Source organism: Choloepus didactylus, chromosome 21 (genome assembly GCF_015220235.1).
Source record: "Choloepus didactylus isolate mChoDid1 chromosome 21, mChoDid1.pri, whole genome shotgun sequence".
Classification (NCBI taxonomy): domain Eukaryota; kingdom Metazoa; phylum Chordata; class Mammalia; order Pilosa; family Megalonychidae; genus Choloepus; species Choloepus didactylus.
In genome coordinates, this window is record NC_051327.1 from 16,383,033 (window position 1) to 16,410,633 (window position 27,601).

Genomic DNA, 27,601 nt, shown 5'->3' on the forward strand with positions numbered 1-27,601 from the left:
ATGCAGGGGGATGTGCTGAGGGTGGGAGGGGGGCTCCCTCCTCTGAGCTCAGGAAAGAGTTTCTGCCTTGCCCTGAGGGGCCCCTTACCTGCACCAACTCCAAACCCAGGCACACCAACACCAGCTCCAAATCCAGGCACGCCGACACCAAGCCCAGCCGCAGCCCCTGCGGAGAGACGGGCAGTGGTGCAGCCGCCACTGGCAGGGTTGAGTCAGGCCCCGAGGGAAGGGGTCAGCCCGGTGCAGTGGCCTCATCCCTGCTCCAGATTTGTCCCCCTCACCCATCCTCTAGGCTACACCACAACAGGCTCCCCAAAACTCCCACTGGCTGCCACGTCCAGCCCCTCCCAGGCTGGCACCTGGGGCTGCACTCTGGGACTCCACATCCCTCTTGGATTAACTCTTGTGACTCTCCCAACAACCATGTGCTGTAGGTGCTGTCGGCGCCCCCACTGCACCCACGAGGACCCGGAAACGCGGAGGCCACTCGGCTCGTGTGGGGCCAAGGCTGGAACCCGGGCCCCCTCCCGCCGGGGCCTAAGGGGCTGCAGGGCGGGTCTGGGCCAGCCCAGGCCCGGTGGGCTGAGGCAGGCAAGCGGGCAGGGCACTCACGGTACTGGGCTTTGGCGGCCGCCTTGGCAGCGGCTTTGGCTGCGGCCGGGGTCTCTGGGGGGAGGGAGAAAGAGGGTGTTCAGGGACGGTCTCATGGAGGATTCGGGCACCACCGGGCCCACGCGGCTCACCTACGATGCCACCGGGGACGACGCCAACGCCAGGAACGACACCAACACCGGGTGCAACGCCAACCCCAGGAACAGCACCAGGAACAACACCGGGGACAACACCGGGGACAACACCGGGGACGACACCGGGGACAACACCGGGAACGCCGACACCGGGAACGACGCCGACACCTGGTGCGACACCGACGCCGGGAGCTATCCCTGGAGACGGTGAGAAGAGCTAACTCTTAACCGAGTCCCCACCACAGAGGACAGAAGTCGATGGAAAGAGCACTGGACTGGGAGCCCGGAGCGGCAGGCTCTCGTCGCAGCTGGTGCACAGACTAGCCATGTGACCTTGGACGAGCTGATGGGTCCCTGCTTCCCCAGCCCTGATCGGAGGTAAGCACGGGTTCAGGGGCTCTTCACATTTTGAGGGACAAGGACCCCTGGAGACTTCTCAGGGGTGGTGGAGACAGAATTACGTAGCAGAGGGACCCAGTCAGACCTGTGGGACTGCGGGCAAGCTACTTAAGCTCTTGGGACCTCAGTTTCCACCTCTGTAAAATGGGAATCCTAATACCAGCTTCATGAAGTTGTTGTAGTTGGTATAACAGGGTCTGTTTCCCATGCGGGCATTTGGGGGTTCTGAAGACCTAAGGTTAAGATGCTCCCTGCCCAGACAACCCTAGGGATTCTCATCTAACCTTGCTGCCTGCAGATCCCTAAAGTGAAGGCGTGCAGAACCCCTGGCCCAGGACGTGGCACTCAGGTGGGCTCCACAGTGGGCTCCTGAGATTTGTCATGTTCGGGAAGGTGTGGGTACCTGCGGAGGGCCCTCAAGGTGTGGCGAGAGCTGGGGGACTTTGTCAGAGAGCAAGAAGGACTGCAGGTGCTTGAGGGGGCCTGGAGCCCAGGGGGCCCGGCGTGAGGTTTGGGAGGGGGACAGGCTTCACTCATGCCCCACAGGTGCTCAGGTGGAAAACCCTGAGGAAGGCCTTCTCCCAGAATGTGGGTGGAGAGGCAAGGGGAGCTCGGTGCTCTAGGACCGAGGGACGGGGGCAGAACTTGGGGAGCGGGCGGCACTTACCAAACTGGGCAGCTTTGGCGGCTGCTTTGGCGGCTGCAGCTGCTGGGGTTCCTACTCCTGGAGAGAGGACGAGAGCAGATGGGGGACAGGCCTCCAGTGTCCCTTTTCCCATCTCCCCCAGCCCCCAATGCAGAAATCCCTGCCAGGATCCAGCTCGGGTGAATTAATTGTCCCTTCTCCCAGAAGTCCCTCTCCTGTTCTCCCTCTCTCTGCTGGAAACATGACACCTGGGTTCCAGCTGAACCCAGGCAGGTCCCTTCCCTTTCTGGGGCTTTGAGAAGCAGCTCTGAGGATCTGAAATTCTAGCTCTGGCACCCGTGGAGGGGACCCCAATGTGCCACGGATGCAGAATCACAATGGCCCTCTCCTTAATCTAAGTCCCAAAGATTTGTGCGGCTTTCTGCTTATGGCTCTGTTAATAAAAAATTCCTAATGGTACCCAATTCCAAAACTATTGGAGGAAATGGTTCATTTCTTGGGGAATCTCAGGAGGAGTATTTTCCCCAGGAAGAAGAAAGAATGCAGAAGAGAAAACTTCTGATGGGAAAACCAACCAGGAATGGTTGTGTCTCTCTTGCTGCAACTTAATCTCTTCCCTTTGGCCTCTGACTGGTAGAGGAGAAAAAGCCCGGGGAACCCAAGAAGGATGCAGGCCCCCCCACTGGAGAAGGCCCCTCAGAGTAAATGAGACCATCCCGACCCTTGCAGAGCCCAGTGCGTGTCGAACTGGCCCAAGTTCTTTGCTTGGCCAATGAGAACCCCCCAGAGGGCTCTCACCTCCCAACCACGGTGGAGAACCCCTTTCCCTCCTCCCACCTCTGGGCTCAGTCTTCCCATCTATAAAATGATGCAGTTGATCTTGGTCAACTCCAGGGACCCTTCCATGAAACAAACCGGACCAGTCCGGGTTGGGGACCCAGCTCACCTGGCACCCCTCCTATGCCCGGCACACCTGGGACAGCCCCTGGCACCAGCCCTCCCAAGGCTCCTGGTGCTCCGACACCTGTGGAGGGAACCACGTTCCAGCCCTGCCCTCCTCTTGCGGTGAGGGGGGTGAGGAACAGAATGCGGCGTGGGCACCTTCACTCGCTGGGTGGGATCTGGAGGTGTGATAAGCAGGGGACCCATCATTCTGACAGTGGGCAGCTGGCAGGACAGCTCAGTGTGGCCAAGGAAGGTGGTGTCGGGGACCTGCAAGCTGGGCCACCTTGGTCCTGGGAGCTTGCTCTGCCCTCCTGCTGAGCTTGGGGAGACTTTCGCTCTTTCTGGACCCACGGGAGAGCAGGAATGAAGAGGGGAGGGGACAGGGGACAGTGTTGCCCTGGGCTTGGTGCCAGGCGGGGCAGGGACACTCACCATACTTGGCAGCTTTGGCGGCTGCTGCTGCCTGGGCTTCAGCTACAAGAAAATGAGAAGGAAAAAGAACCTTCCGGAACCTCGCCTGGCTCTCGGCTGAGCTGTGCTCATAGAATCTCCCTGCCCTCTCCCCCACGTCTCCCCAACCCATTTCTGCAGTCCCTGCTCCCCCTGCATAGAGGAAGAGAAGCCCCACTGCCTCTCAGCTGGTCTCCCCAGAAGGAACTAAAGCTCACGGGTGAGGCCAACTCCAGGAACACCTCCGACTCCAACACCATAGCCGGGGAAGCCCCCAACACCGACCCCAAACGTGGGGATGCCCCCAATCCCGACGCCGGCTCTGGCCCCTGCAGAGGAAAGAGAACTGAGTGGAAAAGACCCTGGATGGCAGAGGCTGGGGAGGGCTCTGGGGGATGCTGGCTGACTGGGAAAGAGGATGCAAGCCTCAGGCCAGCCACCCCCAAGTCGGGTGCGTGAAGGATGGGGAATCCTGGAGTGCCTGGAGCCTTTACTGACTCCGCTCAGCCCTCCCCTAAACATCCCTCTTCTCTGAGCACTCAGGGAAGGGCCCCTTTGTGGGCTAGGGAGAGACTGAGGGTGGGTCTCGTATCCCCAGCCAGGCTTGGTCTCCTCTGAGAGAGTAAGGAGTAGGGGTGGAAGATGTCTGAGAGTCCTTTAGTTCTGGCAAGCGAAGGCCAAGCCAGGGGGCCAAGCTACCAGAACTCACCATATTTGGCTGCTTTGGCGGCTGCTTTAGCTGCTGCGGCTGGGGACACAGCCCCTGGAGAGACCAAGGAGAGAATGGAGGAGAGATGCCCAGTATATAGCCCTCTGTCCACCCATCTGTCTGCCGGTCTATCTTCTTTATATCCATCAAGTCAACAAAGAGTTGCCCATCTATCCATTTATCTATTCATATCTCCATCCATCCATCCATCCATCCGTCCATCCATCCGTCCATCTGTCTACCTAGCTACCATTCATCTGCCCACTGACCCATCCATTTGTCTATTCATTTGTCTGTCAATCCTTGGATGTTGTTCTACCCACCTGACCACCTATCTCTCTTTCTATCCATTCATTCATCCATCCACCTGCTTATTTATCCACTCATCCAACCATCCACCTGACCGTTCATTGTGCATTTGCCTACACACCCTTCTACCTACCCATCTATTCATTTGCTCGTTCAGCCATTTGCTTATCCATTCATCATCCATCCATCCATCTTTCTACATATATGTAAACCCCACCTGCCTATCCATCTGTCTTTCCATCATCTATCCATCCATCCATCCATCCATCCATCCATCCATCTTTTACCCATCTGCCTATCTGTCCATGTATCTACCCATTCTTATATCTGCCCATCCATCCACCCATCCACCCACTCATTCATAAGTTTGTCTACTTATTTACTTATTCACTCACCTACCCACGCAGTTATCCATTTGCCCATCCACACATCCATCCATGCATCCATCTATCCACCTACCCAACCATCTATCCACCATTTACTGAGAACCTACTCAGCTAAGGACTAGGAACAAAGAGATGAAAAGACATGGTCCCTTCTCCCAGGAGCACCCTGACAGACGGTGAACTGAAGAAGATGATGTGGGCAGTTGTCAATTGAGAGGTTATTTTAGTTCAAGGGAGAGAGGATGAGGCATGGCCAAGTGTATGGAGAAAAGAGGACAGGTGGGTGAGGCATTAGGGAGAATCCAAAGGCCTCATAACAGTCTTCATATTCCTCTTAAACACACACATGCATATACACAGAGCAAGTCCAGCTCACCTGGGACCCCAACACCTGGAACCCCAACACCTGGGACTCCAACACCTGGAACTCCAACACCTGGAACGCCAACACCTGGGACGCCAACACCTGGAACCCCAACACCTGGGACGCCAACACCTGGGACGCCAACACCTGGGATGCCAACACCTGGGACGCCAACACCTGGGACGCCAACACCTGGTTTGCCAACACCTGGGATGCCAACACCTGGGACGCCAACACCTGGGACGCCAACACCTGGGACTCCAACACCTGGGACGCCAACACCTGGGACTCCAACACCTGGGACGCCAACACCTGGGACTTCTACACCTGGGACGCCTCCTGTGGAAGGAAAAAAGGTTGTTCTCCTGGCCCGGACACGACGGGAATCGCAGAGGGCCTGCAAGGGCAATGGCTCTGGGGAGATGTGCGAGTGACAGGTGCTGAGCGCAGGATTGCAGGTGAGCTGCCATTCCCTCTGCATGGATCTGACTCATCGCAGAGCTGGGGAGGGGCCAGAAGAGTCCCCAAGGAGCTCTACGGGTTTGGACTTGAGGACCGGGAAAAACATTATCTATTTCTAAAGCAAAGTCGGAAATCTTGCCGGCTGGGCACCCAGAAGGTTGGTGCTGCAGACATCTGGGGTCTGCCTCAGGGGGATGGGGAGAGGAGCCAGATGCTCCACGGGGTCCCCTTTCTCCTGCTGGGCGGATCAGGGGAGAACAGTGGAGCTAAGATTCCAGGCAGAGGGACAGGCAAGGGAGCACGGCAAGGAGGCCAGGAGGTGTGAAAAAGCCTCCCTGGTACATGGGGCTGGGACCAAGTAAGAAGTGGGGACATACTACTGACCATCAGTAATCTAACTCCTCTGTGGGGAGGGGTGGGACCCTGCTGCAGTGGAAGGAAGGCAAAGCCCATACAGTCTTACAGGCCTGGGGTCTCCAAAGGCAATGCAGAGGCCAGGCCAGGCTGGTGCCCCGGGGCTGCCACCCCTGGGGACACTCACCATACTTGGCTGCTTTAGCTGCTGCCTTCGCAGCAGCAGCTGCACCAGCCCCTGGAGACACAGGCACAGGGGGGTGAGGACCTTCCCCAGGTGTCTTCTCAAGGACACCCCCACTCCCCGCCAGAACAGACACTACCTGCAATGCCTCCAATCCCAGGAATGCCAGCGCCTCCGACACCCACACCAGGGAGAACTCCAGCACCTGTGGGGACAGGGACAGCAGGGATGTGGCTCCCTGGGCCCCTCCCGAGGCCCCGCAGGAAGGCCACTCGGATGCCGACGTTTTAACCAGAGCAGTCTCCGTTCGGAAGTGGGGCCCAGAAGTCTCCAGCTGGGCCTGCTCGGGGAGGCCCCCACCCCACCGTTCTTTGACTCACCCCCAAAGTGTCCGTTTCAACACACACATTAAGGAACTTGTATGTTTTCAGACAAATCCCATCCTAATCACCGCCACATACTGAGAAACCACAAGTGGCTGTTCCCCAGGCCAGAGGGGCCCCCGTAGGAATGTTCAAGGCTTCCTCTCTCTGTGTTCCGAAGACGCGGCCAAGTTTGCAATCCAAGCATCCCGGCTGCCTGGCGCTGGCAGCCCCTCACCGCCCACTCTCCCGCTCCCACATTCCAGCCGTCCCCTTCAGCCTCCGTGTCCCAAGGGGGGACTGTGTGCAGGCCGACCTGCAGGGGACAGGCCTCCAGCTCGTGCTCCCCAGCATTTTTCCCCTCCTGGGGCTGGTGGGGATGTGTCTCTGTCCCATCAGGACAGAGGAGGGGCTCCCTGTGGGCTGGGGGTGAAGGCGAGGACCTCAGCCCCAGTGGTCTGACCCCGAACTGGGGGGTCACTTGGGGCACAAGGACAGATGCCCACTCTGCCCAGCATCTGGGGCCAGGGAGACCGTGCCACACTGGCAGCAATGCCATCCAAGGGATCGTGGGCTAGTGGAGCAAGCTAATGTTTTAATAGAGCACATTAAATCGATACATAACTATTAGAATTGTAAATGCTTGTATTTGTACCACCTAGAATGATTTTTCTAGCCACTAGGGTGCCCATTCTCTTTGCTTGGGCTTCTCCTTCCTGTTTTAACCACATGGCAAACCCTACCTATATTGTCACTTTCTCTAGGAAGCTTTTCTGATTACTTTCCTGGTTTTCCTCAGGTAGAAATAATGCTTCCCTTGTTTTGAGTCTCACAACAGTGCCTATACCCTCCAGCAGAGCACTTATCTGTAACCAGTCTCTGTGATGGATGAATGGATGGATGGATGGACGGGTGGATGGATGGAGCAGTGGGTAGATGAATAATGGATAGGTGGGTAGATAGATGGATAGATGGATGGATGAGTGGGTGGATGGATAATGAATAGGTGGGTGGATGGATGGATGGATAGACAGATGGATAGATAATGGATAGATGGATGGATGGATGGGTGGATGGATGGATAGGTGGGTGGATGGATAATGGATAGGTCAGTGGATAGATGGATAGATAGGTGGATGGATGGATGGATGGATAATGGATAGGTGGATGGATGGATGGATGGATGGATGGGTGGATGGATGGGTGGGTGGATGGATAATGGATAGGTGGATGGATGGGTGGATGGGTGGATGGATGGATAATGGATAGGTAGATGGATGGGTGGATGGATGGATGGATGGATGGGTGGATGGATGGGTGGGTGGGTGGATGGATAATGGATAGGTGGATGGATGGGTGGATGGGTGGATGGATGGATAATGGATAGGTTGATGGATGGGTGGATGGATGGATAATGGATAGGTGGATGGATGGATAATGGATAGGTGGATGGATATATGGATAAATGGATGGATGGGTGGGTGGATGGGTAATGGATAGGTGGATGGATGGGTGGGTGGATGGATAATGGATAGGTGGATGGATGGATGGATGGATGGATGGGTGGATGGATGGATGGGTGGGTGGATGGATAATGGATAGGTGGATGGATGGGTGGGTGGATGGATAATGGATAGGAGGATGGATGGATGGATGGGTGGATGGATGGGTGGGTGGGTGGATGGATAATGGATAGGTGGATGGATGGGTGGATGGGTGGATGGATGGATAATGGATAGGTGGATGGATGGGTGGGTGGGTGGATGGATGGATAATGGATGGGTGGATGGATATATGGATAGATGGATGGATGGGTGGGTGGATGGATAATGGATAGGTGGATGGATGGGTTGATGGGTGGATGGATGGATGGGTGGGTGGATAGAAGGATGGATGGATAGACAGGTGGATGGATGGATAGACAGGTGGATGGATGGATGGATGGGTGGGTGGATGGATAATGGATAGGTGGGTGGATGGGTGGATGGGTGGATGGATGGGTGGGTGGGTGGATGGATAATGGATAGGTGGGTGGATGGGTGGATGGGTGGATGGATGGGTGGGTGGGTGGATGGATAATGGATAGGTGGGTGGATAGATGGATGGATGGATGGATGGATAATGGATGGATGGATGGATGGATGGGTGGGTGGATGGATAATGGATAGGTGGATGGATGGGTTGATGGGTGGATGGATGGATGGGTGGGTGGATAGAAGGATGGATGGATAGACAGGTGGATGGATGGATAGACAGGTGGATGGATGGATGGATGGGTGGGTGGATGGATAATGGATAGGTGGATGGATGGGTGGGTGGATGGATAATGGATAGGTGGGTGGATGGGTGGATGGGTGGATGGATGGGTGGGTGGGTGGATGGATAATGGATAGGTGGGTGGATAGATGGATGGATGGATGGATGGATAATGGATGGATGGATGGATGGATGGGTGGATGGATAATGGATAGGTGGATGGATGGGTGGATGGGTGGGTGGATGGATAGGTGGGTGGATGGATAATGGATAGGTGGGTGGATAGATGGATAGATGGATGGGTGGGTGGATAGAAGGATAGATGGATAGATGGGTGGATGGATGGATAGATGGGCAGATGGATGGATGGGTGGGTGGATGGATGGATAGATGGATGGATAATGGGTAGATGGATGGATGGGTGGATAGATAATGGAGAGATGGGTGGATGGATGGATGGATGGATGGATGGTGCTTTAAAATTTAGCTCTGGATCTAACGGATGGAGAGGTCAGGGGGTCGGGGGTCGGCAGGTGGGGACTCAGAGGTACTCACCATATTTCGCTGCTTTAGCTGCCGCTGCTGCAGCCTGGGGGCCAACCCCTGGGGGAAGTAGGAGGGAGAAGTTTCAGAAAACTGGGCTCCAGAAGCTCCAGAGCCCACCCTTTCCTAGCCCAAAGAGAACCAACCCATCCACCTGTGGGTGTGGGAGAGAAGCATCATAGCAAGCTGAGGTTAACAGAGCTGCCCCCATCCAGGATCCTTCTCCAGGCTCAGATGGGGGTCTAGAAGTAGGGTGGGCCCTGGCCAGCCCAGGGGCTCTGCAGCTAGGTGATTAGTGCCCTTAGCTGGAGGTGGGACGAGGCTCTCCATACCTGTCCCCGTCGGATAGCCAGCCTTGCCTGCTGCACCAGCCACTCCTCCGGGCCCAAAGCCTGCAAAACCAAGAGGCTCAAGGTCATCCATGCGAATCTCACCGCCACTGCCCTCTCCCAGGCTGCCCAGAGTCTCCACCCTGTCATCCCCAGCCCAAGGTACAGCAACAAAGACATGTGTGTGGTATTCTACAGCCAGATAATGATTGGTATTTCTATTTTACATATGAGGACATGGAGGCTCAGAGAAAAATGATTCTTCTGAGGCCTGGTGGTAAACATGAGGGCCAGGCTGGAGAACCGGGCTGTCTGAGTCCAATTCCATGTTCTTTCTTTGGGGGATTCCCAGTCTCAGTTTCCATCCTGTCCCCAGCTGGGTGCTCTCCTAGGCCCAGGTCTGGAGCCACACACCCTTGCCAGGACCCTGCACCTGGAAAGAGCTAGAGGCCTTACTCACCATAGGGCAATTTTCCAGTACTGTAGGGAAGCCCATAGCCACCTGTGGAGAGGGCAGGGTGGGCTCAGGGGTGGCCCCACAGCAGCCCATGCCTTGCTGGACCCCCTCCTACCTGGGTGGACAGAACTACCCTCACAGGGGCCAAAGCCTGAGCCCCCAAAGGTCCTGGGTGGCTCACAGAGGCCCTCAGGAGAGCAGAGGCCTTGGGTAAGGAGGCCAAGGATACGTCCATACCCCTATAAATGGGATGTCCATCTTCCTATAAGTCCAGGCCTGGCCATGGCCCTAGAGTCAAGTATCTCCCTTACTGGGACAGGAAATATCTCATTGTCTGAGCTGATGGGGGTGGCTGAGATCAGAAGGGTCTTTCCAATGAATGGTGTTTCTTAGCATCAACACAACTGGCTTCCATCAGGGTTGTGGGTTTCAGCACACATGCATCTACGAGTGTGCTCGTGTACGTGTGCACTGATGAGCACACACACATCTATGTTCTGTACACATGCATGTACACGTGTGTATGTGTGTGGGGGGTATGTATACACATGCATCTATGAGTGTGTGTGTGTGTATGTGAGTTCCACACCTGCAGGACTAACTTTCCTGTTTTCCTTAGTTGGTGACCAGGAGTGGGACTCAATACCCCAGGTTCCTGATCCCCCTGCCCCTTACCAGTGACACCCATGGACACATGAGTCCCCCCTTAAGGTGAATTCTCAGCAGTGAGGTCCAATGAGCTGTTGCTTCTTGAATCCTCCCACGGGACCTACCTGGCAGCTTGGGTGCCTTTATGGGGTACCCCAGTGGGACTCCGGGCTGTAGGCCCCCAAAAGCTCCAACCCCTGTAGAAACAAAGAGCAATATCCGGTCCCCGCTCCTTGGACCAGCACCCAAGGGTGTACCTGGGGCCCCTTCTCTGCCCTCAGCCCCACACTCCACTTTCTGCTTCAGCTGGAACACGCTTCCCACTGCACCCGGACCTGCCAAGAAGGTCCTGTCCTCCCTGCTTCTGGGTCCTCAATCAGCTGAGCATGCCCAGGGAAGGGCCACTTCCTCCAGTAAGCTCCCGGGGCCTGGGCCGCAGTGTGACAGATTGGGCCTGTAGCCCTGGCACCATTTGGGCTGCCCCTGCAGGTAAGGAGCTGGGGGGGGTGGGAGAGGGCTGGGCCTGCAACTCGGTGCAACTTTGTGCTGAAGCCAAACCAAGTCCCGGAGCAGTAGGCACGAGGGCAACTTGGTAGGTCTTGGGGGGTTTCAGCCCCTTGCAGGGTGAGAACCCCTGCCCAGCTGGCTGCCTTGCTGGGTGCTCCTGGGTGGTGGAGGCCCAGCCTTGGCTCACCTGGAATTCCGGCAAAAGCTCCGCCACCACCTGCCGTGACAAGGAGCTGTCACCGCAGCCCTAGCTCCCCCAGCTCAGGGCACAGAGGCACTGCTGGCTGATGCCTGGCTGCACCGGGGTGGGGAAGAGAGGGGAGCTGGCCCGAGCAGTGGCCAGGACTGCCCAGATGCCCCAGGCCCACACCTGCCCTCACACACACCAGGATTTCTCAGCGTGCACTGCCCATCTCGGCCAGCTGTATCAGGGCTGGAGTGCAAGAGGTGCCCATCTGGAGGGCCCTGAGCCCAGGCTGCCCGCCCCCACCCTGGGCCAGAGGGAGGGGCCAGGAGGGCCTTAGGGTGAGTGGAGACCCCCACCCTGTGGCCCCTGCCTGGGCCGGGTGCATACCTGGCTTGGGCTTGACTCCGGCCCCGGTGGGAACCCCAGGGAGCACCCCCACACCGGGGAACCGAACTCCTGGGGGGCAAAGAGGGATGTGGCAGTGAGGGCAGGAAGGTGGAGCCTTGTTCCTGGGGTCACACAGCTGACCCGTCAGCACCCCAACTGTCAGTGCCTGGCCCAGGCCTGGGGCCTGTGCCTCAGTCGTCCTCACTGCTAAACTGACGTAATGAATTACAGTCTACGCCGACCGCCTCACTAGGGAAGGAAAAGGGAGGCACGGCATTTTGTAAAGTGGGGTGTTCCCTATAAATGAGGGGTGCATTCTCGGTGCAATCACTTGCCAACCCTTCAAGGCCCCGACCTGATGCCGCCATGTAAGCGTGGCCCCAAGCTCCACCCAGGCCAGGGAAGGGGCTCCCACCTCGCCTGTCCCCCCAGGGACAGCGAATCCCGCAGAGCAGCCTGAGTCTGGGCTTTTGGGGGAATTTGGGAGGTCACAGGGCGGGCAGGCCCTGGCAGGGAAAGGGGGGGGGCAGGGGGCCGCTCCAAGAGGCCTCCTGTGGGGCGGATGTGCAGGGCGGGCCCCTTGGTGACTCACAGCTTTTGGGAAACAGCTGACCCCGCTGTGGACACGGTGTGTCCTCGGGAGCCTGCCTCGGGCTGTGGCCAAGGGCAGGGCCCCAGGGTCAGGGCTGGGGCTGGGGGCAGCTGGCTAACCTATGGCCGTTAGCCTGCGCTTCAAATGACCTAAGGCCTTTGGTGCCCTCAGCTCCGGGTGTGGGGCCCGAGGGGGCCTGAGGGAGGCTGACAGGGGCTGGCTTTCTTCCCCTAGGGTCCCCCCTGCCCCTCCTTGCCCTCACCTGCGCCTGGGAGCACGCCACCTGGGTAAACACCTGGCAGACCCACACCTGTGGCCAAAAGAAGACGGAGGAGCCATGAGGGGCTGCCAGGCCTTCAGGGAAACCATCTCCAGACCTTCCCACCCAGGCAGCTCCCGGGCTCCGGAGCCTGTTTATGTGGCCATAGCCGGCCCACCTCTGGCTAACGGCTTCCAGATGTTCCTCCCGGACTCAGACAGCCTTTTGTTTAACCTGAAGTCACTTCCTAAAGGGCTTGGTGCAGGCACCAGATGGGAGCAGGGGAAGGCAGAGTCCCCAGGTCCATCCCAGCTCTGCCACTGCTAGCTGCGGGCCCTACGGCACCGGCTCTGCACTCTGAGCCTCAGTTTCCCCCCTGTTACCTGAGAGCCTGACACAGGGCCTGTCTCTGAGATCTCTTTCTGTCTGAAAGGTAGACCTGGGCCCCTCTCCCCTTTGTGTCAGAGACACTGACACCCCACTCTGAGCCTGGCCATTGTCCTTGCCTGGCTGCAGCCAGGCCCCGGCCTTTCTCCCGCAGAGCAGAGGTGGGGACCTCTGACCCTCTCGACCTCTGCCCTCCAGCCCCAGGGACTGCACACTGACCGGGCACTTTCCCAGGCTTCCCCACGGCTCCGACTGCTGCTCCGGGTTTGGGCACCGCCACACCTGGCATGGAAGGGGCCGCGTCAGAGTCGGCTCCAGCTCCGCCTGCGGCCTGCACCTGGGGCTCAGGTTCACCTGGGGCTCAGGTCCCGCCAGCATACCTGTAGACACTCCTAAGCCACCAACACCGACGCCAGGGACGGCACCGACGCCAGGGATGGCACCGACACCAGGAACACCAGGGACGCCGCCAAGCCCAGCACCTACAGACCCGGAATGGGAGGAGCCAGGGGTTACAAAGGAGCAGGCAGGAGGCAGAGGGCTCTGGAGGTCTCGCCCTGCCACCAGCTCCCTCTGAGACCTGGGCACAGCTCGTTTGCACCCCTGGCCTCAGCAAATTGAAAGGTGGGTCCCACCCGCCTGCCTTCAAGGAGAGGTTCTCTGCAGGGTGGAGGGACCAGGGCAGCCTGAGGGTGGATGGCCCATCCCCAAGGGCACACTCACCAGCCTTGGCGGCTTTGTAGGCTGCAGCAGCGGCTGCGGCAGCACCAGCCGCTGCGCCGGGCACCAGAGCACCCGGGTAGGTGACTGGAGGGTACGCGCCGAGCCCTGCGGAGGTGAGGACAGGGTGAGGTCCTGGGCCGCCGGCCTGGGGGGACGCCTGTCTCGGCCCCACCTGGCCCTGCCCACCCCAGGAAAACAACCGGGCCCTTCTGCTCTGTGCAGGAGTCACTGCTCACCGGGACTTGGAGACCAGTATGTGTCAGATCGCGCCACGGCTCGCATCTTTCAGGATCACATGTCCACACCCTCCTCCTCCAGAAAGCCCTCCCTGAACCATGCTGGGGTGAATGGCTTCCTCCACTCAGCCCTCCTCACTCTGTGGGTGATGGTTCCAGGTGCCCCGTGGCTCAGGGCGGGAGGTCTCCGTACCTCCTCCACCGCGGTGCCTAGGATGCTGGCTGGCCTGCCTGCACCCTGCCTGCCCTCCAGCCTGGGTGGATGCCCTCGGCTTGGCTCAGGACTCAGGGGATGTGCTTCTGGTGCTCGGGGTGGGGTGGGGGTTCCTGGCCCGTGTGCTGCAGCGAGCCTGTCCCTCCCATGTGCCCACCACCCAGCTTGGAAAATAAGGTATTACAGATAGCACTGAAGTGCCCCCCGTACAGTGCTCCCTCATCTCACTTCCTCCCGCCCCTCCCCACTGCACATGATCTGTTCTTTCTCCAGATAAATATTTTTCTATCATTTAAAGGGAGTTAGGACAGGTGGAGAAGTAGGTGGACACGAGCAGTTTACTACATGGAGCCCATCACCATTCAATTTCCCCGACTTTCATTATTCTGTTAGTTTCAGATGTTTATGTATTGATCTCGATTTCTAATCCGCTAGTGTTTTAAGGTGTGTATGATGCGTGGGCAATGCTGGAAGGTGTACATGGAATTTGTAATAAAAATTATGAACTCAAACCTGCCCCAGGGCCAGCACCTGCGAGCCCTCCAGCCCCTGTAGGGAGGAGACAGACGGGTGAGGGGAGGCTGGTGGGTGGGCATGGGAACCTGGCAGTGCTGTGGTCAGCGTGGGGGGCACTGAGGTCCCCAAGCTGGACTTAGCCTTCAGTTCCCATGGGCCAATCCTGTCCCCACCCAGTGACAACGGCTACATGTCAACTGCTTCCTTCCCCTGGAATGCTCACCAGCACCCTGCCATGCTCCCCGAGACCCTGGCCCCACCCAGGCCAGGCCCTGCCTGCGCCCACCACCAGCCCCCACCCTAGGGCTCTCGTCTGCTTTCTTCCAGGAGTCCCCTGCCTCAGCCCCTACCCATTTCCCTTCCCCTGTATCTGGGAACCTCTTGCCCATACCGTGTGTCTGTCCGACTGTCAGCCTGCCCTGTACTCCAGGACTGCAGACTGATGCTAAAATGTTTATGAGAAGCCAAATGGGTCCCTCTGGCTCTCTTCTTCTCACATCTGGGCCCAATCGCTCCTTCTCCCCCTCCAGGAGACATTCCACTGCCTTGGCCGGGCCGATGGTCAATCAGGCTGGACTTCACAACCGTGCCGCGTTTGTTTCCAATTATGTGAAAATCTTTCCTACAAGCACCAGTCCCGGGCTGTCAGGGTCCTGGGCCTGGCTGCAGACCCTCTCTGGGGACTGACCTGAACGTGGGGGCTGGCTGAGCCCTGGGGGGTTTTACCTGGCCTCCACTGGGTGTGGACCACCCCCCACCCCTTCCCTACTTGTGTGACCTGGATCTGTCTGAAACCCAGTCTGTAAGCTGGGTCTCCAACTCCGGCCCTTCTGCCTCCCAGGTGGGGGCCCCAGGACTGCCTGGGTCACTTCCCAGCACCAGAGGCCCTGCCCCTCCCCAGCTCTGTCAGTGGCTCCTCCCCAGCCAGGCTTGTTTCCTGAGCAACAAAAGGGCAGGGGACACACTCCGTCCTTTCCTGAACACAGAGAGTTTGGGAACAGAGGATGGGACTGACAGGAAGTGAGAAGAAGTTGGGGTGGGGCAGGGCGGGTGGGGGCAGGCAGCCCCTCTGCAGTCGTCTGTCCTTTCCCACCCTCCCACCCTGGCTGTTCTGGACCCAGGGCCGCCCTCTGGCATGGCCAGCTCCATCCTGCCTGTGCTACCTGCTGAGGCAGGGAAGGGCCTTTGGACTCACCTGCCCCAAGTGTCCCAAAGAGCCCAGCTCCTGGAGAGGAGGAGAACAGGGTGCGGGGCTGACCACAGCTGGGAGCCCAGGGCCTGGCTGGCCCAACCCACCCCTTCTGAGACTCAGAGAGTTCTGGATTCGAATCCTTCTGCCCCTACTTACTCTCTGGGTGTATGAGCAAGTCAATTCCCTCTTGGGGGCTCTGTTTCCCCATCTACAACATGGTCGCATGTCCCCTCCCTCCCTGGGGCCAGCGAGCTCACGGACAGAAAGCCCTGAGCATGTGCAACTTGCCAGGGCACCCAGTGGGTGCTCCCTGCTCCTTCCTGTCCTTGCCCCTGCCCCTCTTGGGTGGGCAGCTGGCCTCCAGCTGGCCCTCAAGGTGTGGGAACTTCAGGCTCCCAGCTGCCCGGCCCCCTGCTGAGCATCAGCTGAGCCCAGGGCCAGTTCAGGCCTGCCCTCCGCCTGCCGCAGCCCACGTGGGGCAGCTGCTGGGCCACCCACCCTCTGCCTGCGAGGGATTAATTGTTCCCAAGCATGACACACACTGTCTGTGCCCCGTTCCATTCCCCCTGGGCTGGCCCAGAAGTCCCCCAACCAGGATGGGGGAGCCTCTGTGGCCCCTCCAGGGCCTTTTGGAAGCCTGGATCCTAAGGCTGAAAGATGACCTCAGGGGGGTCACCGAATCCAGGTCCCTCCTCTTTGCATCAGAAGAGATGCTCTGACTTTCCTTTGGCCTATTCCTTCATTCCTAGCTGGAAGTCCTTTTGCAAGTCTAACCTAAATCTTTCAATTATAAATGCTTTGCTTTAACAACTCTCCATCATAGGATCTGTCTGGAGTTACCTCAGTCTCTCCTTGAATGTTTAATCACAACCTGCTCTGTCTCCCCTGCTGCTGAGTAGAGGGGTCAGTCCACCTTGAGAGCTTGGTGGTCATGGCCGTCACAACTTGACCTTCTCAGCTCAGTGCAGTCCCTCCTCCTCACCTCTGCTCGCGCTAACCTTCTCTGCATGCTCTCTAGGACTCAAAAACTCCAGGGAGGTCCCTCGGCCCTCCAGGAAGGCAGGAGGGAGGTCCTGGCAGACAGAAGCAGTGAGTCCCAAGGTCGCCTGGCCTCGCAGCCCCTAGGAAACCCCTGGCCTGAGCATCCTGTACCCCCACTCTGCCTGCTTCCTCGTCTGGGCTCCAGCCCGGGGTTTCACAACCACATGGGCTTTCAGGAAGGGGAAGCTGGGTCTAGCAGATTCATTTGCACTTGGATCATCGAACATCAGGATTTCGTAAGAGCTGTTGACATCCCGACTGTGTCCTAGAGCCTCGGGCTTCTCAGCCAGGGCAGCATGGTGCGGGCGGGGGTGCTAGGGCCGCGGGTGGCGGATCTCACACCGCCGGGCCACGAATCTGAACAGAGAAGTCACTCCGGCCACCTGCTCCTTATCCGGCAGTGTCGCCGGGAGGGAATACCATCCCCTCTTTCCTGGGGGAGTGTTCCTCAGAGCTGATGGCGGATTCTGGGGGGCAGATCTGGGCCCCACAAGCCAGGCCAGGAAAGAGCCGGCCACACCTTCTTACTGGAAAACGCCGTGATCTGGACACAGCTGGAAGGGGTCTGGGATCAGGACGGGTGCTCAGTCTGGAGCCAGGGTCAGCGCTCGGCCGGGGCTTGGGGTCAGGGCTGAGTTTGGAGTTAGGTTTGGGGCGTGGTCTGGGGTCAGAGTTCAGCCTGGGGCCAACCCTCAGTCTGGGGTCAAGGTAAAGGTTCAGATTGGTAGCAGGTCGGGGCCTGAGGTCTGGGTCTGGGATTGGACAGGGATTGTCCTTGGGTCAGTGGACCACGGAGGCAGAATCTGAGCCCCAGAATGCAGTTTGCAGGCTTAGTGCCCATGGAGAATCGACCCTCAACTTAGCGTCAGCCCCAGGGCTGTGTTTCAGGCCATGTGCAGATGGGGGACTCAGGGCACGCACAGCGTGGACGCTGGATGCTCCCCACAAAGGGAAGACATCAAGCTGCCTCCTGTCTCCTTCCCTGGAAGTCCTGGGGCCCAGCCAGCCCCTCCATCCTCCTGCCCTGTGGCCGCCTCGGGGGGTTCACAGCTCTGCAGGCCCTTCCCTCCTCTGTACCCACGGCCCTTGGTGCTCTGAGGCCTCCGTCTTACCTGGCTTAGGCGGTTTGACTCCAGCCCCCAGTGCTGCAGAGAGAAGAGAGGGCAGTGAATGGGGGAGGCCAGGCCCACCAGTCCTACTGTTTATCCCCCCAGGCAGAGCAAAGGGTGTTGTGGGAAATCAGCCCCCCAGGATCTAAAGGGCTGCCAGGGAGGGCCCTCTGCCTCACACAGGGTACCCTGAGAGCCCAGAGTCCAGAGGCCTGGAGCAAAGCCCAGCTCTGCCCCTGATTGGTGGTTTACACGCTCCGAACCTCAGTTTCTCAGCCTCAAAAGGGGTGGATGATACCCACCCCGCTGGCTTTGCAAGGATGTTTTTGATAATCAGAAGAAATATGCAAGAAGGCTGGGACCACCAGGGAGAGAGCCGGGGGACAGTGTTCTTGGGCAGATCTCTTCCCATTGGATGTTGAGTCCGTAAAACGAGGGGGCCCTTGCTGCTTGGGCCTTCTAGTGTCTGAGGTCTGAGGGCTTGGGTGGGCTAGGGTGGCACCCCATGGCAGCAGGGCAGGGACAGGGGCCTCCTTCTGTAGGAACCAAGTTTGGTTTCTGAGCTCACCTCCTATTCCAAGGCCTCCAAGACCAGCCCCTGTGCGGAGAGAGAAACATCAGTGCCCCTCCCAGGCAAGCCCCCACCCCACACCCATGGTCAAGTCCCTAACAGCCTAGCTCCGTGGCCTTGGGAGTCTTAACCCTTGTGAGCCTCAGTTTCCTCATCCTTCACATTGGGCCAAAGGGAGGGTGCTGATAGCTGCCCCCATTTCCACTGACATTTGGAACACCCAAAACTTTCTTAAGTATTGAAAATATTACTTCTGATTTTTCAATGTACTTTAAAATCTTACACTTTTCCCCCTAAATTAAAAGAAAACAATGACCCCCCACGCCTTTGTCCTAATATCCTGTCCATTTTCTTTTTTGTGGGGTCCCAGTCTCTATCTGCACAGTTGTTGCTTTTATGTTATTTTGACTTCAAAACCACTTCACCATATTGCATAACAGATGGCATATTTGTCCTTTTAATGGCTGCATTGTATTCCACTGTTCACTTACTCACACCCTCCCACCAGGTGGGTTTCCTGCTTTACATTTTACAAAGAACTCTCTCATGATTCTCGCTGCAGATGGTTTTCGGCCTCTTCTTTTGGATTATTTGCTTTGGATACATTCCCAAGAGTGGGGTTAATGGGTCAAAGACGGTGCACCTCCTAACGGCAGCCGTGTGTGCATGGACCCATTTCCCCCAAAGTTACAGGCACGGTGTTTCAGCTTTCAGTAAACGTAATTGTCATTCAGGAAATTAATAGCTGGGAAACAGGACTATGCAAACTGCACTCTGTGGCCAGTGTGTCAGCTCTCCCTTCTGCGGTGTTAAAATGTGCCTCTCTTAAGGACAGTATACCTCTCCCTTATCTGGGAGTGTGGCCGTTTTGTGTACATTACCTGGATAAAAGACTCCTCCGGGAACCGCGCCAGGAACAGCCCCTGGGACCCCTGGAAGGAAGCAGGTAGAGTCCTCCGTTAGCCAGGACAAACACAAACCTGGTAACGACTCTGGCGATGATGATGATAATATTGCAATGAATGTTTACAAAGCATTTTCTCATGCTCGCTCCCCAAAGTGGCCCCATGAGGCTGGAAGGGCAGGGATTCTGCTCTTCTTTTAATAGTTGTGAAATCGGAGTCTCAGAGAGGTGAAAGCATTTTCCTGAGGTCAGACAGCTGGAAAGGGAAGGAGCCTGGCTTCCAATGCAGGCTCATCCTCCTGGGTGGAAGGACCGCTCCCTGGTTTTCCTTGGGAGCATGACCCGCGGCCAGGGTGAGGGGCAGGCTGGGGACTGGGTCCCAGCACCTCTGCCTGGGCATCCAGCTCTCCTCTTGCTGAGCAGCCTGGGCAGAGGATGCAGCTGTGGAAGGGTGGGCTGGGCTGCGGCAGTGAGCGGTGAGGCAACGCAACCTCAGCCAGCAAAAATGCAGCCATTCCCACACTGATAGGCCGGCATGAGGTTGGCGTCAGGCAACCCGGCATGAGGGGGTTTCTGGCTGTCGGACCCAGGGCTGTCTTAGGAGGCGCCAGGGCCCAGAGGGGGACACCATGAATGAGCAAAGCAAATAGTTTCCTAAGGAAAAGCCAATTCACTGGCCAGGGCTGGGGACATTGCCTCAGCCAAGATCACGAGTTCGGTCCCCATGGACCAGGAATGTTCTCACTGGGGCAAACAGCGATGCGGAGCTCCAGACTGAGGTCTGTAGTCATGGCAACAGAGTCATCCCAGCCCCAGCCCAGGCCCTGGCCCCCAACCTGGAGGAGCCACCGTGCCAAGGCCCCAGCAGGAGCTCTGGCACCACCACTGCTGAAAGGCGCTGGAGAGTCTTGGGGGGGCCGGGTGGGGTTGGTGGAGAGGCAGTGCTGGGCAGCTCTGCCATGTGTCCAGGCACATCTGGCTTCCGAGGCCTGGTGATGCTGCAGAGCTGGGCTTGCCAGCCCCAAAGCCCTGTCAGCCACAGCTGCAGCCCAGCAGGGGCACAGGGGGTACGGCTGGCACGGCAATCCCGTGCCAAAGGCTGGGCACCATCTCTTCCCGGGGTCTGGGGACCCCCAGGGGCTGCAGTCCCAGGCCTGGAGCCTGCAAACAATCTGGTCAGAGCCTTGGGGGCTCGGAGCCACAGTCTGGGGGGTGGGCTTGCTGGGAATGCACGCTCCAGTCCTGTCATCGGCCGCCAAGCACCCACGTGGCCTGCTGGGTCTTTGATGCCTGGCTGGCTCCGGCTCCCTCCCGCTCCGAGGGCTCTCTTGTGTGTCTTGCTCTGTTGCGCTCTGGCCCCTTCTCTGCCTCAGCCTCTCCTCTCCATCCTCTCCTTTCTCTCCTTCTTTCTGCAGGATCCTCTCTCACCTCCGCTCTGCCCTCTGGCTCCAGAGCAGACTACAGGGAACAGTGAGGTGGGTGGGTGGCTTCTAGTCCCTGTGTTAGGCAGCTTTCTACCATCTGTGTGACCTTGGGCAAGTCACTTAACCTCTCTGAGCCTCAGTTTCCTTTTTGGCATTGTGGGGCTGATAATCGCTGCCTTGCCAGGTTGCCGCTAGTCATCAAAGGGTTCAGATAGGAGCTCGTGTTCTATCCTGGGTGTGGCACACAGCAATTGCTCAAGAAAATGATGGTGACCCTTTGTCCCTACTTTTTTGTGCTTCACTGCAGAGCTGATGGCTCAGGTCCAGGTATACAGGAGGCGCTCATAAACACAGGGTGGATTAGGTGGAGAGGAGGCAGGGATGCTGGCCATGCGGGATGTGACCTGGACCACCCCCATCCACCCTAGGGGTTCTCTCTGCCCAGCTCTCTGGCCTGGCTGAGCTCTCGCTTCCTCTCTCCCAGCGTTCGGCCTCCCACTCCCTGTCTGCGGCCCGGCCCTCCCGAGGCCAGCTTCCCTTCTCCCCAGCCCCTGCCCATCTCTCCCCGGCTTTCCTGGCATTTCCCGGCTCTCCTCTTCTTCCCACTCTCCACTCCCATGATTCAGATCCCAGCAGCATTTGCCAAGCTCCATGCCTGAACCATGACAGCCTGGGGAGCTGGAGGGTTTGCTCCCCGTGTTGCACTGGGACACGGAGACGATTTACTGGGTGCAAAGGACCTGCCTCTCTTAGAGGGCAAGAGAGGTGAGAAAAAATAGGAGAGTGGATGATCAGGGACTTCAGAGACATAGCAGCCTCTTTTTGTGCCCCAGCTCTACCCTCCGTTCCTTGGTCGGAGCAGTTGTGCCTGCCAGGAATGCCCGCTCCCCTATCCAAATCCTGCCCTTCCATGAGGACTGAGCTGGAATTCTCCCCCTGCTTCTCCTGAGCCTGCACCTTTCATTGTCTGTGCAGTTCAGCTGGCCCCGAGTGGTTGGCCTGGGGCGTGCTCGTCTTGTTTCATGTGGGTTTGGCCTGTTCCACCAACTAGCCCGGGGTGGAACTTGCCTCTTGCTTGTTAGAATCTTGATCCTAGATTCTCAGGGATCATAACAGTCTTCTAGTCTGGGCTGGAACCAAAGTCCCTTCATGTTCCTGCTTGCATACTCCCAGTGACAGGGAAATCACTACCATTCTTATCTGTCAAAGAGATCTTCCTTCTGTTGAGATAGAATCTGCTCGCCTCTCTCTCATAGCCCCACAGACAGAGCCTCACCTCTCATCCACTCACAGCCTCTCTAACTCAAATGTCACTTCCGTTGTGAAGCCTTCCTGGATTTCCTGCGACCCCTCCGGGGCCACCTCTCCCCTCAGTTCTGTCTGCTTTCTCCATCACTGAATGTCTGTTTATACACCGGCTGCTTCCCACTGGATAAAACGTGGCATTAAATCAAACCTTGTAAATGTGGTCTGATTACAAGGATCAATCAGCCTAAGTGGGCACGTGCAAAAGATGAGAATATATGGTGCTGGCAAATAACATTCCCACAGTCCTTATTTGATGCATTTTTGCAGACATTATATTCCTGAAGCCTCCCACCCTCCCTAGGAGATGAGGAGGGCAGGGAGGTTTCTCCCCATTTTACAGCCAGGAAAACCGAGGGCCAGAGAGATGAAGTGTCTGGCCTTGGAACCCACAGCTGACCCCAGTCACACACAGAGCCTTCTGCCCAGGCCCTGGGCTCCAAGTTCAAAGAGAAAGCTATTTGGGAGTGAGCCACAGACTAGCAAGGCCTTGGCAGGGGGCAATGCCAAGCCAAAGTCCAGGGGACCGGCTTTGGGGAGCAGATAAGACCGCATGAAGCTGCTTGTTGTTTGCATGCAGAAAGTCTGCCAAGGGTTGTTCAAAAAACAATCTGTCCTCCCAGTGGGTGACTCTTTCCCCTCTCCCCCACCCTCCCCAGGGTGGGCTGGCCCTGCTGTGGCAGCTGCAGCAGATGCAGACAGCAGGTCAACCTCCAACCCAGACATCCTCAGCCCTGGTGACACATCGGGGTCACCTGGGGAGCTTTTAAAACAACCCCACACCCAGGCTCCTCCCCAGTCCAAAAATAAATCAGGAGATCTTGGGTGGGACCCTAGCACTGAACTGTTTTCAGTTCCCTGGGAGATTCTAATATGCAGCCAGGGCTGAGAACCCTTGCTCCAAACCATCGAAGTTTCTCAAATCAGAAAATTTAAAAGCTGATAATATTTTTGGAAGATGGAGAGTGAATTACACCTTATTTAATTTTTTTCTCTCTCTCTTTAAACAGCGTGGGGGTTTGGGGCAGCTCAGAACGACTTTGATCCATCCTGAATGTGTCTAGTTAACCCTTTACAAACTCTCCCAGGGAAGCCTGCTTTCTTGCCTCCACTTGGAGCTGGGCAATTAGTATAAGACACCCTCTTGAGGGGCTGGGTTACCCCAGGAAAGCCAGGTGGGCACTGTCGTGGGGGTGGGGTGGGGGACAGGTGTGGTTTAGGCCCCCCTCAACCTCCCACTCCCTGAACCTCTCCAGGCTTTGGTAAGCTCTGGGCACAAACTCCAGGAGAACACATCAATTCAAATGCCCCTTATTTGGACCCAGCTACTCCCGCTGCTTGGGACAGAGCTGAGATTTATCTTTGCAAAGGACCAGGCCAGCTGAGCATCAACGGTGCCACCGAGAACATGAGAATTTTCTAGGCCCTACCAGAACATTCTGAGGCAGGACTCAGTGCCGGTGCCTGCCCCTCCCCAAATATTGCTTGTTAGCTTGCTCCCCCCACCCCCCCCCTCCCTGCTCATCCCTTGGACCAGGATAGAGAATTGGCTGATATGAACCCCCAGGGCTGCCTGTCTGAGCCTGTTTCCCCATTTGTAAAGGGAAGATAATAATTCTAGGCTCTAAAGTTTCCATGAGGATTAAATCCCATGTTCTAGGTGGAAGTGCTGCCTGGGAAGGGGCGTGGGCAGGTGTTTGGGGACCACAGCTGGGGGTGGGGAGGTTTACAGGCCCGGAGCTGCTGCTCTCAGGCATTGGCATGAGCGGCTGGTCCCCTGGGATGGCCTCTCCCTGGCCAGGCCCTGCCTGTTGGTGCCCACGTCCCTAAGCCTCATCCAGGCTCGGGAGCCGAGTCCTGCACAGGAAGCCCCTGCTCCCAGAAGTCCTGCTCAGCCGGTCAATCTCACGGAAACAGCTGCAGGTCCTGCCCAGGCTCCCCACTCCAGCCTGGCCTGCTCCCCAACTCCCAACTTAAGGTCTGGTTCTCATGGAAGGAGGACTCCCGTGGAGAGCAGGCTCCACCCAGGCTGCTCCACCGAATGCTCACAAGCTGGACCTCTGTCTTCCCACGGCCAGGATGCACCTCCGGTGGCTCCCAGCTGGCCACTCCCAAGGCCCCCCGAGCTGCATAGCAGCACCCAGATGGCACCCTCAGACCTAAAAACCAGCTGGCCTGGGTCAGGGCACACCTCAGGTGGTCCAGCACCACCCCCAAGGCCCACTCCAGTCTCTACCACCTCGCCCAGCCTCCCTTTCCTGGACTCTGCTCCATCACATTCACACACACACACACACACACACACACACATGCACAGTGACAAGTCACACTCAGCATCACCCCTGGACACCAGCCATCACCTGACCTCCTATGCATACACGCCTGTCAGGGGATGGACTTTTGCACGTGCAAACAGACACCTGCACGGACCCCATCTCCACTCCCCCTCACACACACCCGTGAACAGATGTGCATGGTCCCCCCAGACCCTGACCCCTCATTTAGTGATCTATTTGGGCACACCGGCCACAGTCAGCACACACATGCACACCTGTGCAACAGCACACAGCTCACTCATTCACACACCTACACACAACACTCAGAAGCCCCAGCCCTCCTCCTCACCAGGGGCAGACCACAGCCCAGCCTTCTAATCCGCAGTCTTGTTTTCAACTTAACCATGGCCCTCCCCCCAGGGGAATCCTGACTTCTCAGGGGACAAGGAACCTGCTGAGGTCACTCAGCCTGCTACGACAGAGCTGGGCTGAAACCCAGGTCCCCGGTCCCCCGTGCACGCAGGCAGCCCCGGCCGAGGAGCAAACCTCCTGCGCACAGACCCCACGGGCATCTGCTTGACAAGTTCCTCCTCAGCCCGGGGCCGGCTCCCAGGAGAGGCAGCTCCAGGAGTCCAGTGGCCAAGGGGCTCCTGCCTGGGACCCCCTGGAGGACCCTGGGGGTACAGGGCTCCTCCTGAGCCCCGGGCACCTGTCTGCCGGGCCCCCTCTCGGTGGTGCAGCCACCTGGCTCCAGGGCTGCGGGAGACCCCGGGGATGGGGACGAGGGGCCTTACCTCCAGGCTGCGAGGGGTGCAGGGTAGCTAGTAGGAGCAGGAGGACCCCGGGCCTCGGGGCTGCAGCTCTCAGACCCGCCATCTCGGGGAGAAATGCCCCGGCCGGCTCTCTGCACCTCGTTTTATCCCCAAAGCGTAATTGCTGCCTCGTCGGCTGCGAGGGAAGGAGGGAGGGAGAGAGGCGGGCGGGAGGGCGGGCGGAGGGGGAGGCCTGGGGGAGGGGGCCGCGGGAGGGGGGCAATTACGAAAGGCTCCCAAGCCTCCCCGGCTAGGTCTGCCCGGCCCGTGGGCTTTCTTCCTCAAAACACACACACACAAACATGCACACCCAGTGCCCCCCCATCGCTCCCTCTTTCCCTGGCTGTTCTGCTGCTGGCCCCGTTCCCGCCAGAAAGTGCGAGGGGGGCCTCTGCCAGGACAGCCCTCGGGAGAGGAAGCCGGGGGGAGGGCCCAGCAGCCCGGCCAAAAATCCCAGCCCCAGCCAAGGCCTGAGTGGCCAGGCCCCCGCCTCTCCGGCTGGGCCCCGGGCCCAGTGTGGGGACATGGGCCAGCTGTCCCGCGCCTCTGCCCCCACCCCGGCCCTCCAGACTCCCCCAGCACCCCCCAGGCCTGGCTAGAGACAGGCCCTGCCCAAAACTGGGGAGGGGGATGTTGGGCAGGTCTGGGGTCCCATGTCTGCAGAAGCCGAGGGGCTGCGCAGAGGCAGGGGAATGGCCTGGGAGGTGAGGCCGTTGTTGGGGCTGCCCCCTGGAGCATCTGGGGGGCACGGGGGACCCTGAAACGCCACAGGGGTTCCATTCTGCCCGGGTCAAGGTTACAGCCCCACACCCAGCCCCGCATGGGCCACAGTGTGTGGTGAAGGTCAGGCTGGGTCCCAGGTACCCTGCAGGTGGGGAGAAGGGGGATGGGGGGCCCCAGATAGACTGATAGACTTCCCAGCCCCCTCTTTCTCACTTGGCCACCACCTGTCCCCGCACTACGCTCTGCTAGCACCCAGACTCTAGCTCGGGAGCCCCCAGACCTGGCCTGGGAGCCCCCGGACTGCGAGATCTTGCCCTGACCCTCTGGGAACGCCGGGGGTGGCATTCCCCTGGTGGCCAGGAGGGGGCGGCCCTGCGCCGAAACCGCTGGGACCAGCATTTGCAGATCTCTGGGTGCCCGGCCCTGCCTGTCCGAGCGGGCTGAGGACCGTGTTTTTTGTTGTTGTTTTTTGGTGGGGTGTGTGTGTATGTGTGTGTGGGGTCATGTCCCACTGCTAGTAGGGGAAGAAATTAGGGGCCAGAGGACAGGAGAGGGATGTTGGTGCTAGCCCTGGGCTGAAGCCGGACTTTTCCTGCACCCTGTTGGAGAACGAGGGAGGGGCACGTGGCGGGGTGCGGCTTGGCCCCGAGGTTATATACCCCTCCTCTGGCCAGGAGCTCTGAGGGAGTCTGGGGCACCAGTAGGGGCGGCCTGGAGGGGAGAGGTCAAGGGCTTTGGACTCCAGGTGTCTGTAGGAGCAATTCTGCTCTAGCATTTTCTAGCAGGGTACCCTCTCCATAGAGCTTCAGTTTCCTCATCTACCTGTCAAAGGGTGACAATTATCCCCGCCTGGGAGGGTCAGCACAAAGATAAATAAAGTGTGGTCCTGTATTTTTGCACTGTGGCTGCCTGGTTTAAAATGCTCTATAATCATCTGTACTAGTTAAGAGCCCCTTCTAGTTCTGCAAGTGTCACTCGTGCTTTTAGAGCAACTCTGATTGGCTCTGTGCTGGGGCCACCCTGGGACCCTGAGCCTTCCCTTCTCTGGCCTCAGGCGAGGGAGGCTCCAGAATTTCAGAATTGGGGTGTGGCATGCTGGCAGGACTGTCTGCAGGCAGTGTTCGCACAGCAAGTGTACAGCTCTTAACTACAGCATGTATTTCTATGGCGGTGTCTCGGAGGTAGCTGATGGAGATGATGGGGCGTTAAAGCCCTGTGAGCCCTCCTTGCTGTGTGGGCAGGGGCTAAAGTTCAATGCCTGGGATGTGCCTGCTGGTGGGAAGGGGACATCGGGGTGCATGTGCATGCCTGCCTCTCCTTGGGAAGGGAAAAGGCAGGGGGTGCTGGGGAGCAGCTGGGCCCCACTACTCTGGAGCACTGACGTGGGCAGGAACTGGCTTTCAGACTTGAAAACCACAGTCTGCTCTGAGTCTTTATTAATTCCAGGACAGGGGAGAGGCAGCAGCCAGCAGGAGAAGGCTCGCCGTGGGGGGATCCAGGAGAGGGGGGGACTCTTGCAGGGATAGACTTGAGGCTGCAGAGCCAGACCTCTCCCCCCAGGGCACTGTGTCCTGCCCCAGCATGAGTCCCCCCTTCTCCTTAGCTCCCTGTGGCTCACTGCAGTAGCTTGACGGGGGCCCCATGTAGGATCAAATGAATTAAATTGATTGTCAAGTCCAGTTTTAGC

The 27,601-nt window shown here is 58.3% G+C and overlaps 1 protein-coding gene across 5 annotated transcripts in view; it reads right to left on the reverse strand.

Annotated features, from left to right (window-relative positions):
- Positions 1-25,428, reverse strand: part of ELN (elastin) — a 33,729-nt gene extending 8,301 nt beyond the window's left edge. Inside the window, exons 1-24 of one of the 5 annotated variants that reach the window (XM_037814541.1) lie at positions 25,174-25,428; positions 19,352-19,402; positions 18,468-18,497; positions 17,903-17,935; positions 13,592-13,696; positions 13,249-13,350; positions 13,088-13,150; positions 12,485-12,532; positions 11,631-11,699; positions 10,675-10,746; positions 9,905-9,946; positions 9,448-9,507; positions 9,128-9,175; positions 6,094-6,159; positions 5,958-6,008; positions 4,967-5,293; positions 3,896-3,949; positions 3,405-3,515; positions 3,169-3,210; positions 2,738-2,815; positions 1,813-1,869; positions 744-944; positions 613-666; positions 89-166 (exon numbers count right to left, since the gene is read on the reverse strand). In XM_037814541.1, coding sequence (XP_037670469.1) covers positions 89-166; positions 613-666; positions 744-944; positions 1,813-1,869; positions 2,738-2,815; positions 3,169-3,210; positions 3,405-3,515; positions 3,896-3,949; positions 4,967-5,293; positions 5,958-6,008; positions 6,094-6,159; positions 9,128-9,175; positions 9,448-9,507; positions 9,905-9,946; positions 10,675-10,746; positions 11,631-11,699; positions 12,485-12,532; positions 13,088-13,150; positions 13,249-13,350; positions 13,592-13,696; positions 17,903-17,935; positions 18,468-18,497; positions 19,352-19,402; positions 25,174-25,255 — 1,924 coding nt within the window. In that variant the 5' untranslated portion in view covers positions 25,256-25,428. The remainder of the gene's footprint in view (positions 1-88; positions 167-612; positions 667-743; positions 945-1,812; positions 1,870-2,737; positions 2,816-3,168; positions 3,211-3,404; positions 3,516-3,895; positions 3,950-4,966; positions 5,294-5,957; positions 6,009-6,093; positions 6,160-9,127; positions 9,176-9,447; positions 9,508-9,904; positions 9,947-10,674; positions 10,747-11,630; positions 11,700-12,484; positions 12,533-13,087; positions 13,151-13,248; positions 13,351-13,591; positions 13,697-17,902; positions 17,936-18,467; positions 18,498-19,351; positions 19,403-25,173) is intronic. The other 4 variants (XM_037814543.1, XM_037814542.1, XM_037814544.1 and 1 more) reach the window with 4 other exon arrangements.
- Positions 25,429-27,601: the final 2,173 nt, after the last annotated feature.